Raw genomic sequence first — 12,167 nt, forward strand, 5'->3', positions numbered from 1 at the left:
TATTCAACCTCCGCTGTATTCAGCCAAAGCTCTTAAGAGCCCCACTTCTCTATCACTGGAGGCCATGGCAATTGGACTCCCAGCAATCACAAAGTTATCCCCTATACTTTTGATAAGAGAACTTTCAGATTTAAGAATACCCCCTTTTTAAGTAGATATTCCCATAAAGTGATAATTAGATTGATCATACCTCCCAACTGTCCTGGATTCTGCGGGACTGTCCCGATTTGAGAGCTCTCCCCCACAGTCCCGTGGCTCACAGCTGTTGTCCTGGCTCCTCCCCTTAGTGCAGTGAATAAATTGAATTAAATTCTCATCTTCTCGAACTCGTGAACTCATTATCCGTAGGCAGCAGCTCTACCAGTGAGCTACTGCCTGTAATGAAAGAAATAGGAAGATTTGGTAATCTTGACCTCTGTATTGCAGTAGAGAAACCAGAAGCAGATTATTCAGCTACAAAGATGGAGGGAGGGATGGATAGAGGGAGGGAGGGATGGATAGAGGGAGGGAGGGAGGCATGATGGCTGGAGGGAGGGAGGCATGATGGCTGGAGGGAGGGAGGCATGCATGATGGCTGGAGGGAGGGAGGCATGCATGATGGCTGGAGGGAGGGAGGCATGCATGATGGCTGGAGGGAGGGAGGCATGCATGATGGCTGGAGGGAGGGAGGCAGGCATGATGGCTGGAGGGAGGGAGGCAGGCATGATGGCTGGAGGGAGGGAGGCAGGCATGATGGCTGGAGGGAGGGAGGCAGGCAGGCATGATGGCTGGAGGGAGGGAGGGAGGCAGGCAGGCATGATGGCTGGAGGGAGGGAGGCAGGCAGGCATGATGGCTGGAGGGAGGGAGGCAGGCAGGCATGATGGCTGGAGGGAGGGAGGCAGGCAGGCATGATGGCTGGAGGGAGGGAGGCAGGCAGGCATGATGGCTGGAGGGAGGGAGGCAGGCAGGCATGATGGCTGGAGGGAGGCAGGCAGGCATGATGGCTGGAGGGAGGGAGGGAGGCAGGCATGATGGCTCGAGGGAGGCAGGCAGGCATGATGGCTCGAGGGAGGCAGGCAGGCATGATGGCTGGAGGGAGGGAGGCAGGCAGGCATGATGGCTGGAGGGAGGGAGGCATGATGGATATATATAATGGATATATAATAGATACATGATGCATGAATAGATGGATAGTTGATACATGAGGTACATGATAGATATATAATAGATAATAGAGGGATAGATATGTATAGATACATGATAGATAATAGACAGCTATATAATAGACAGAGGGATAGATATATAATAGATACATGATAGATAAATACTGCATCTCTTTGTAGGTGAAGGAAAGAGTCAAAATAATTTGTTCCCATAAAACTACTATAAAGAAATGAGAAAAAATCCAAATATATTTATTTATAAAAATGTTTGCTTTATTTTCACCACTTTGGATTCAAACCATCGAGTTTCAAACATGTGTCCAGCAGCCTCCTAGCTTTTCTAGCTGTTGAGCCACTAGAAATGATGATGTAAGAGGGAGGATGTTATATAGATGAATCTACAATGCAGCCTCTGATTACACAGCAGATTACACAGGACATAGAGCTCCATTGTACACAGCAGCATCTCTATGTTCTGTATTTTAGAGGGAGAGGAAAAGTTTTGGGTTTTTTTTTTCCTTTTTCTAATAAAATTAGTACCGTAATAAGAAAAAATAGAATGTAATTTTATTACACTTGTTTATTTTATAAAACAAAAAAAAAAATCACAAATCAGCAAATAACATGGACATATTTGGTTCCCTGTAATCGTAACGACCCGAACAACAGTGATCCAATTATTGATGGGGATCGGTAAATGGCGTGGAAAAAAAAAGCGCAATTTATTTTTCTTTATTAAAACCCATAAACATTGTAATAAAAATGTATTGAGGCAGTGTTCACACATGGTGTAAATGCTGCATTTTATTCTGCAGGTGTCCGCACCACGAGCGCAATAACAATGTTCTCTGATTATTGCGTGTTTGCAGTATTTTTCATGCATCGTCCCTTATTTGATACATGTTTGTTGCAGATGTGAATCCTGAAGCTTATAAAGAAAAAAAACTCCAAATCCGCACAGTTCAGCGGCGTCTTTTAGACACCAGGGACGGAGATTTCATGACGTCTCATCCACTTTGCTTGGACAATTAGTCTGTGTTCACATGTAGTGTAAATGCTGCATTTTTTTTTCTGCTGTTTTTTTGCACATTTATTTTGCTGTTTATTTGTCCAAGGAAAGTGGATGTGATCCCATGGGAAGACACCGCTGAATTCTGCGGTTTTGAGGTTTTTTTTCTCTGGAGGTTTCTATGTGGAGCTTAAAAAAAAAATGCAGGAAAAAGCTTCTCTGTACAATAAAAACACTTAAAAACGCAGATTCACATCTGAACCAAAAACACATTAAATAATGGAGAGAAGGCAGAAAAAATGCAGCAAAAATGGAAAAAACAGAAGATTGTTATTGTGTAGTTTGGTGCAGACAGAAACAAAAAGAAACAGAATTTATGCAACGTGTGAACACGGCCTTATAGACACAAATAAGCAACATGTCATATAGTGACACATATAAGAAAATTCGGGCTGTTATGACTATTAACGAACAGTCCGGGGCATCTGCTGAATGACCCTTACTGACAAATGGGTGTGGCTAGGGGTGTGGCTTAGGGCTGGTCAAAATTTGCACCGCAGACCCTCTTTCCTTTCTACAAAAGTTGGGAGGTATGAGAATGATGGTGGTTTGACCTGAACCCATGAGGTTTGGAGAATAAAGGGACGGCAGCAGAAATTCACTTGCCTAGACCTGTCCTGCAAGTTTTCTGCACATGGGAAAGATTTAGGTGAGCTGATAGTGCTGTTGCTTCTTCATTTTGTGGAATAGTAAGTGTCTCAGAGGTTTATGGCATATCTGACTGATTTGTCTTGAATTTAGAAAAAGCCAGTACTAAAGCTTTTAAGGCAGAATTATGCACCTATTTGTATATAGTCTATGTCCTGTTGTGGGTCTACTAATTTGTGGGATGTGGTTGTTCCTAAAAGCTAAGCTGATTTTCTGTTTGATTTATTGAAACTTTCCCTTCTCTTTTTCTTAGGAGTGGATCTTTTTTAATTTTATTTTAGGAACAATCGTGGTATGGAGAATGGTATTAAAGAAAGCCAAGTGGGTCTAAGCAAAAATGGCGCACGCACCGTACTGCCTTCTGCTATGATGTCAGAGGTAAGGGAGTAAGCAAAATATACAGGCCAGGTTTACCACCTGGAGATAGAGATTTAATGTGGTACTGCTGCATTAGCATATCTTCAGACATGATAAGCTTGCCTAATGGTCATGTCACACACAACGACAGCGACGACGCCGTCGCTGCTAAAGCTGGTGTCACACATAACGACGACGACAACGACGTCGCTGCTACGTCACCATTTTCTGTGACGTTGCAGCGACGTCCCGTCGCTGTCGCTGTGTGTGACATCCAGCAACGACCTGGCCCCTGCTGTGAGGTCACCGGTCGTTGCTGAATGTCCAGCTTCATTTTTTGGTCGTCACTCTCCCGCTGTGACACACACATCGCTGTGTGTGACAGCGAGAGAGCGACGAAATGAAGCGATCAGGAGCCGGCACTGGCAGCTGCGGTAAGCTGTAACCAGCGTAAACATCGGGTAACCAAGGGAAGACCTTTCCCTGGTTACCCGATGTTTACGCTGGTTACCGGCCTCCGCTCTTGCTGCCAGTGCCGGCTCCTGCACTGTGACATGTGGCTGCAGTATGCATCGGGTAATTAACCCGATGTATACTGTAGCAAGGAGAGCAAGGAGCCAGCGCTAAGCAGTGCGCGCGGCTCCCTGCTCTCTGCACTGACATGTAGCTGCAGCACACATCGGGTTAATTAACCCGATGTGTGCTGCAGGAGAGCAAGGAGCCAGCGCTAAGCGCGGCTCCCTGCTCTCTGAACTGTGACATGTAGCTGCAGCACACATCGGGTTAATTAACCCGATGTGTGCTGCAGGAGAGCAAGGAGCCAGCGCTAAGCGCGGCTCCCTGCTCTCTGAACTGTGACATGTAGCTGCAGCACACATCGGGTTAATTAACCCGATGTGTGCTGCAGGAGAGCAAGGAGCCAGCGCTAAGCGCGGCTCCCTGCTCTCTGAACATGTAGCACAGCGACCTTATGATCGCTGCTTCTGCTGTGTTTGACAGCTAAGCAGCGATCATAACAGCGACTTACAAGGTCGCTGTTACGTCACCGAAAATGGTGACGTAACAGCGACGTCGTTGTCGTTTAGTGTGACACCAGCTTTAGTCCCTATTTTCTGTGACGTAGCAGCGACCTTGCTAGCGATGTTGTTGTGTGTGACATCCAGCAACAACCTGGCCCCTGCTGTGAGGTCGCCGGTTGTTGCTGAATGTCCTGGACCATTTTTTTGGACGTTGCTCTCCCGCTGTGAAGCACACATCGCTGCGTGTGACAGCGAGAGAGCAACGAACTGAATGTGCAGGGAGCCGTCTTCTGCAGCCGCTGGTAACCAAGGCAAATATCGGGTAACCAAGAAGCCTTTTCCTTGGTTACCCGATATTTACCTTCGTTACCAGCGTCCTCCGCTTCTTGAAGCCGGCTGCCTGCTCCCTGCACACGTAGCCAAGATACACATCGGTTAACTATAAGCAAAGCGCTTTGCTTATTAACCCAATGTGTACTCTGGCTACGAGTCCGTCCAGGGAGCCAGCGCTAAGTGGTGTGCGCTGGTAACCAAGGTACATATCGGGTAACCAAGCGAAGCACTTTGCTTGGTTACCTGATATTTACCTTAGTTACCAAGCGCAGCATCGCTTCCACGCGTCGCTGCTGGCTGGTGGCTGGTCACTTGTCGCTGGTGAGATCTGCCTGTTTGACAGCTCACCAGCGACCATGTAACGACGCAGCAGCGATCCTGATAAGGTCAGATCGTCGTCGTGATCGCTGCTGCGTCGCTACGTGTGACCTAGGCTTTAGAATAGTGGCAAGTAATGTTAATCTAAACTTCTACTTAAAGGAAACCTGTCAGGTGCAATATGCATAGAGCCATGTGCAGTTCTGGGTGTATATTGCTAATCCCTGCCTAACCGTCCCTGTATACACTAGCATAGATAAAGAGATCTTTAGGAAAAGTATTTCTAAGGATCTTTTATCTTATGCTAATAAGAGCAGGGACTAGTGCCAAGGGCATTATATCCCCCGACTAGTCCACCCTCTTAGTGCACCCCTGTGGGCGTGCTAATGTGCTAACATGCTAATCAATGCAGCGCCACCAGCGTTCGTTGTGATTGCTCTTCTGAATGCTGGGCACTTCCAGACATGCGCACTAGACCTGTCAGAAGCTGGGACCCGTACACCCGGCTTCATACTGCGCATGACCGGAAGTGCCCGGCATTCAGAAGCGTGGTCACAGCAAACACAGGTACGTGTGCCACCGATGGTGACGCTGCATTGAATTGCATGTTAGTACACCCCTGTGGGCTTGCTAAGAGGGCGGATTAGTCGGGGGAGACAACGCCCTTGGGACTAGTCCCTGGTCTCATTAGCATAAGATAAAATATCTTTAGAAATACTTTTTTCTAAAGATCTTTCTCTATGCTAGTGTGTAGTGTGGTTCTGGGGGCATATTGCACCTGACAGGTTCCCTTTAACACAAGCACTCAGCTTAGATGTACATGCTGATCGTTTCTAGGAAGTGAAGGCGTAATCCTATGATATTCCTCAGGAGGCTTCTTTGGGCTGGGAATAGAACTGTAATAACAAAGGATTCAACACTACAAATAGTCTTACAGCCTCAATTACATATTAATTCAAGCGCTGATTTCTCAGTAATGAATGAATAAATGGACTGGCCATGTAAAGGTATTGGTGGAGAAGATACAGGCTCCTGTAAATAGTTTGGGGATGAAATCCTGCTGACATATTCCCCTTAGAAAAGACCTGTTAGGGTATGTGACCATGATCAGGACTTGCTGCGTCCTGGACTCTCTGCGTCCTGACCTGCGGGGCCACGAGTCTCCTCCGCAGGCAAATACATGCGAATCCGCAGCAAGCAATTGACATGCTGCAGTCTGGAAAGGCGCACCGCAGGTCAGTGTTTGCTACGGAAAACACAAGCACAGTGGGCATGGGATTTCTAGAAATCCCATCCACTGTGGTTGTACTGTACAATGCAGCGTTTTGGACACAGCTGAAGCATGCTATGCCCAAAACGCTATAAACACTGATCATGGGCACGCAGCCTTACTTGCTTAAAAAATTGAGTAAAATAACCTTGTAAAAATCTCTGGACGCTCCTTATTCTGCTGCTTTTATCAGTTTTGCACTGCATTGCTCCATTGATACTCACTTTTATTACCTTTTGGCGTATGGTATGTGAAATCTCTGCATTTCTTCAGTCTTTTCTGGGTGCAAACACTTTTACTCCACCTCACAGATGATGCTCTTTGCAGCTAAGCAGCATCTGAGACTGATAGACTGCTAAATCAGCCACTGAGCTGTAATTGACAGCGTCTTGGAGGGATGAAACACATGCCCCAGAATAGACTCTGAAAAAAAGGCCGAGTTGGACAGCAATTAGACATTTCACATATTGCACTACAAAAGCGAACAATGCAAAATAGAAATAAGTAGAATTGGAGTAGTTCAGGGATTTTTTTTAATTATTTTTTTTAGCAAATAACATGTCCTCTTTAACCCCTTCAGCCCGGGGCACTTTCCGTTTTTGTTTTTTGCTCCCCTTATTCTGAGAGCCGTAACTTTTTTTTATTTTTCCGTCAATCTTGCCATATGAGGGCTTGTTTTTTGCGGGACAAGTTGTACTTTTAAATGAAACCATAAGTTTTACCATATGGTGTACTGGAAAACAGCAAAAAAATTCCAAGTGTGGAAAAACTGCAAAAAGTGTGATGGCACAATAGTTTTTTGGATGTTTTATTCACGGTGTTCAATATATGGTAAAACTGATGTGTGGGTATGATGCCTGAGGTCAGTGTGAGTTTGTAGACACCAAACATGTATAGGCTTACTTGTATCGAAGGGGTTAAAAAAATTCACAAGCTTGTACAATAAAAGTGGCGCACGTTTTGTGCCATTTTCCGAAAACCGTAGAGTTCTCATTTTTTGGGATCTATGGCTCAGTGATGGCTTATTTTTTGCGTCTCGAGCTTTCGTTTCTAACGGTCCCATTTTTGCGCAGATGCTACGTTTTGATCGCCTGTTATTGCATTTTGCGTAAAACATGTGGCGACCAAAAAACGTAATTTTGACGTTTGGAATTTTTTTGCCACTACGCCGTTTGCCAATTAGATTAATTGATTTTATATTTCTTTGTCGCTCCATTGGGAGACCCAGACAATTGGGTGTATAGGCTATGCCTCCGGAGGCCGCACAAAGTATTACACTAAAAGTGTAAAGCCCCTCCCCTTCTGCCTATACACCGCCCGTGCTCCCACGGGCTCCTCAGTTTTTTTGCTTTGTGCGAAGGAGGCAGACATGCATGCACAGCTCCACAGATTGGTCAGCAGCAGCTGCTGACTATATCGGATGGAAGAAAAGTGGGCCCATATAGGGCCCCCAGCATGCTCCCTTCTCACCCCACTCTTGTCGGCGGTGTGGTTAAGGTTGAGGTATCCATTGCGGGTACGGAGGCTGGAGCCCACATGCTGTTTTCCTTCCCCATCCCCCTCAGGGCTCTGGGTGAAGTGGGATCCTATCGGTCTCCAGGCACTGAGACCGTGCTTCATCCACAACTCCTGTGGAGCCTGCTGGATAGGAGCCGGGTATCGTTCAGGGACATGGCCCTGCTACTCGGAGGTACTCTGTATCCCTGTGGGGACAGCGCACAGCAACACTCCAGCTTTGCTGGGTGTGCTAGTGCACCGGGGACCGCGGCGCTGACCGGGTTAATATGTGCCATTACACACTCAGCGTTGCTGAGTGTGTTTATGTATAGGGACTGCCGCACTGACCGCCGCTGCCATGGAAACACCGCGGCGCGGCTGGGACTTGTAGTGCGCCGGGGACTTCCACGCCGGCCGCGCTTTTACGGCGGCCGCGTTCATTACTAGAGTCCCCGGCTTTTTGCGGCCTAGTTTCTTTTCTTCCCACCCCCAGCCCTGACAGGCAGGGGAAGGGCGGGACGCTGCACAGAACGAGCAGCACTGAGGTCTGGAGCATGCTTTGCATACTCCACCCCCCTCACTGTGCACAGTGCGGGCACCAGTTCCCGCACTTTCTGGGTCACGCCCACGGCTCCCTCCTCTCCTCAGGACGCCGGCAGCCATTCCTGTCAGCTCCTCGGACGCTGCAGAGGGGGACAAAGTCTGGGAGACCCAGGCAGGGACTCTGGTGGCCTCACAACCGCTTTAAACGGGTGGTAAGCAGCACCTGTGGTGCTAGCCCCATTGTGCAGTAGTGTAACATTATATGTTTATGGTATATATATTTTACACTGTATGGTGCACAGTTGATTTCTGGCTATATACCCTATTGTGTTGCTCAGGGAAGATAATAGCATGGCGCCCACGAAAGGCAGGGGTGCCAAAACACAGGCTTTTTATGCTGCCTGCGCCGCATGTACGACCCCGCTACCGGCAGGTTCCACTGACCCCCATTGTGTGCACTGTTCGGCCCCTGTGGCACTGACTCAGCCAGAGCCTCTGCTAAGAGGGGCCCAGGGGGAGCCACCTGCTGACACTGTCCAGGTGACGGGGACGGAGTTTGCAAAACTCTCTGAGACTATGGCTAAGATACTAGAAGCCTTGCAGTCCAGGCCGGTATCTCAGCACAGGGACTCTGTTGAATCTTTGTTCCCTGGCCCACCTCAGTTGGACCAACAATGTCCTCCCGGGGTATCTCATGGGTCCCAGGCTGAGGGTTCTGAAACAGACCCCAGCCCCAGACCGACTAAGCGAGCTCGCTTAGAATTTCCCTCGACATCATCATATTGTGTAGGGTCTCAGAGGGGGGAATCTCTGGTTGATGAAGCGGAGACAGTTGATCAGGATTCTGATCCTGAGGCCGCTCTCAATCTTGATACTCCTGACGGGGACGCCATAGTGAACGATCTTATTGCGTCCATCAATCTAATGCTGGATATTTCTCCCTCAACTCCTCCGGCGGAGGAGCCGGCTTCTCAGCAGGAGAAATTCCGTTTCAGGTTTCCCAAGCGTACACAGAGTATGTTTCTGGACCACTCTGATTTCAGAGAGGCAGTCCAGAATCACCATGCTTGTCCAGATAAGCGTTTTTCTAAGCGCCTTAAGGATACACGTTATCCCTTTCCCCCTGACGTGGTCAAAAGTTGGGCTCAGTGTCCCAAAGTGGATCCTCCAATCTCCAGACTGGCAGCTAGATCCATACTTGCAGTGGAAGATGGGGCTTCACTCAAAGATGCCACTGACAGGCAGATGGAGCTCTGGTTGAAATCCATCTATGAAGCTATCGGCGCTTCTTTTGCCCCAGCATTCGCAGCCGTATGGGCGCTACAAGCTATCTCAGCAGGTCAAGCGCAAATTGACGCAGCCACACGCACGTCCGCGCCACAGGTGGCGTCCATAACCACTCAGACGTCGGCATTTGCGTCTTACGCTATTAATGCTGTCCTGGACTCTGCGAGCCGTACGGCGGTTGCAGCCGCCAATTCGGTGGTACTACGCAGGGCCTTGTGGCTACGGGAATGGAAGGCAGATTCTGCTTCCAAAAAGCGCTTAACCAGTTTGCCAATTTCTGGCGACCGATTGTTTGGCGAGCGTTTGGATGAAATCATCAAACAATCCAAGGGAAAGGATACATCCTTACCCCAGCCCAAACCGAACATACCCCAACAGAGGAGGGGGCAGTCGAGGTTTCGGTCCTTTCGGGGTGCGGGCAGGTCCCAATTCTCCTCGTCCAAAAGGCCTCAGAAAGATCAAAGGAACTCTGATGCATGGCGGTCTAAGTCACGTCCTAAAAAGACCACCGGAGGTGCCGCTACCAAAGCGGCTTCCTCATGACTTTCGGCCTCATCACTCCGTATCCTCGGTCGGTGGCAGGCTCTCCCGCTTTTGCGACACCTGGCTGCCACGGGTAAAAGACCGTTGGGTGAGAGACATTCTGTCTCACGGTTACAAGATAGAGTTCACCTCTCGTCCCCCGACTCGATTCTTCAGGTCATCCCCGCCTCCCGAGCGAGCCGAGGCTCTTCTGCAGGCGCTGGGCACTCTGAAGGCAGAAGGAGTGGTGGTCCCTGTTCCTCTTCAGCAACAGGGCCACGGTTTTTACTCCAACTTGTTTGTGGTCCCAAAGAAGGACGGGTCTTTCCGTCCAGTCCTGGACCTGAAACTTCTCAACAAACACGTAAAGACCAGGCGGTTCCGGATGGAATCCCTCCGCTCCGTCATCGCCTCAATGTCCCAAGGAGATTTCCTTGCATCGATCGATATCAAAGATGCTTATCTCCACGTACCGATTGCTCCAGAGCACCAGCGCTTCTTGCGCTTCGCCATAGAAAACGAACACCTGCAGTTCGTGGCACTGCCGTTCGGCCTGGCAACAGCCCCACGGGTTTTCACCAAGGTTATGGCTACTGTAGTAGCGGTCCTCCACTCTCAGGGTCACTCGGTGATCCCGTACTTGGACGATCTGTTGATCAAGGCACCCTCTCAAGAGGCATGCCAACACAGCCTCGACGCTACCCTGGAGACTCTCCAGAGTTTCGGGTGGATCATCAATTTTCCAAAGTCAAATCTGACACCGGCCCAATCGCTGACATACCTTGGCATGGAGTTTCATACCCTCTCAGCGATAGTGAAGCTTCCGCTGATCAAGCAGCGGTCACTACAGAAAGGGGTACAATCTCTCCTTCAAGGCCAGTCACACCCCTTGAGGCGCCTCATGCACTTCCTGGGGAAGATGGTGGCAGCAATGGAGGCAGTCCCTTTCGCGCAGTTTCACCTGCGTCCTCTTCAATGGGACATCCTACGCAAATGGGACAGGAAGCCGACGTCCCTCGACAGGAACGTCTCCCTCTCTCAGGCGACCAAAGCTTCCCTTCGGTGGTGGCTTCTTCCCACTTCATTATCGAAGGGGAAATCCTTCCTACCCCCATCCTGGGAGGTGGTCACGACGGACGCGAGTCTGTCAGGGTGGGGAGCGGTTTTTCTCCACCACAGGGCTCAGGGTACGTGGACCCAGCAAGAGTTCTCGCTTCAGATCAATGTTCTGGAAATACGGGCAGTGTATCTTGCCCTGAAAGCGTTCCAGCAGTGGCTGGAAGGCAAGCAGATCCGAATTCAGTCGGACAATTCCACAGCGGTGGCATACATCAACCACCAAGGCGGCACACGCGGTCGGCAAGCCTTCCAGGAAGTCCGGCGGATTTTGATGTGGGTGGAAGCCACGGCCTCCACCATCTCTGCAGTTCACATCCCAGGCGTGGAAAACTGGGAAGCAGATTATCTCAGTCGCCAGGGCATGGACGCAGGGGAATGGTCCCTTCACCCGGACGTGTTTCAGGAGATCTGTTGCCGCTGGGGGGTGCCGGACGTCGACCTCATGGCGTCCCGGCACAACAACAAGGTACCGACGTTCATGGCACGGTCTCAAGATCCCAGAGCTCTGGCGGCAGACGCCTTAGTTCAGGATTGGTCGCAGTTTCAGCTCCCTTATGCGTTTCCTCCGTTGGCACTGTTGCCCAGAGTGTTACGCAAGATCAGGGCCGACTGCTGCCGCGTCATCCTCGTCGCTCCAGACTGGCCGAGGCGGTCGTGGTACCCGGATCTGTGGCATCTCACGGTCGGCCAACCGTGGGCACTACCAGACCGACCAGACTTGCTATCTCAAGGGCCGTTTTTCCATCTGAATTCTGCGGCCCTCAACCTGACTGTGTGGCCATTGAGTCCTGGATCCTAGCGTCTTCAGGGTTATCTCAAGAGGTCATTGCCACTATGAGACAGGCTAGGAAACCAACGTCCGCCAAGATCTACCACAGGACGTAGAAAATTTTCCTGTCGTGGTGCTCTGCTCAGGGTTTTTCTCCCTGGCCTTTTGCCTTGCCCACTTTTCTGTCCTTCCTTCAATCTGGACTGGAAAAGGGTTTGTCGCTCGGCTCCCTTAAGGGACAAGTCTCAGCGCTCTCTGTGTTTTTCCAGAAGC

At 49.7% G+C, this 12,167-nt stretch overlaps 1 protein-coding gene across 1 annotated transcript in view; it reads left to right on the forward strand.

The window, feature by feature from the left end:
* The window catches only part of SLC25A42 (solute carrier family 25 member 42), a 56,523-nt gene that overhangs the window by 13,663 nt on the left and 30,693 nt on the right, over window positions 1-12,167 (forward strand). The window contains exon 2 of the mRNA XM_075315174.1: window positions 3,114-3,238. Coding sequence (XP_075171289.1) covers window positions 3,155-3,238 — 84 coding nt within the window. The 5' untranslated portion in view covers window positions 3,114-3,154. The remainder of the gene's footprint in view (window positions 1-3,113; window positions 3,239-12,167) is intronic.

This window comes from Anomaloglossus baeobatrachus, chromosome 1, assembly GCF_048569485.1.
Source record: "Anomaloglossus baeobatrachus isolate aAnoBae1 chromosome 1, aAnoBae1.hap1, whole genome shotgun sequence".
Taxonomy (NCBI): Eukaryota; Metazoa; Chordata; class Amphibia; order Anura; family Aromobatidae; genus Anomaloglossus; species Anomaloglossus baeobatrachus.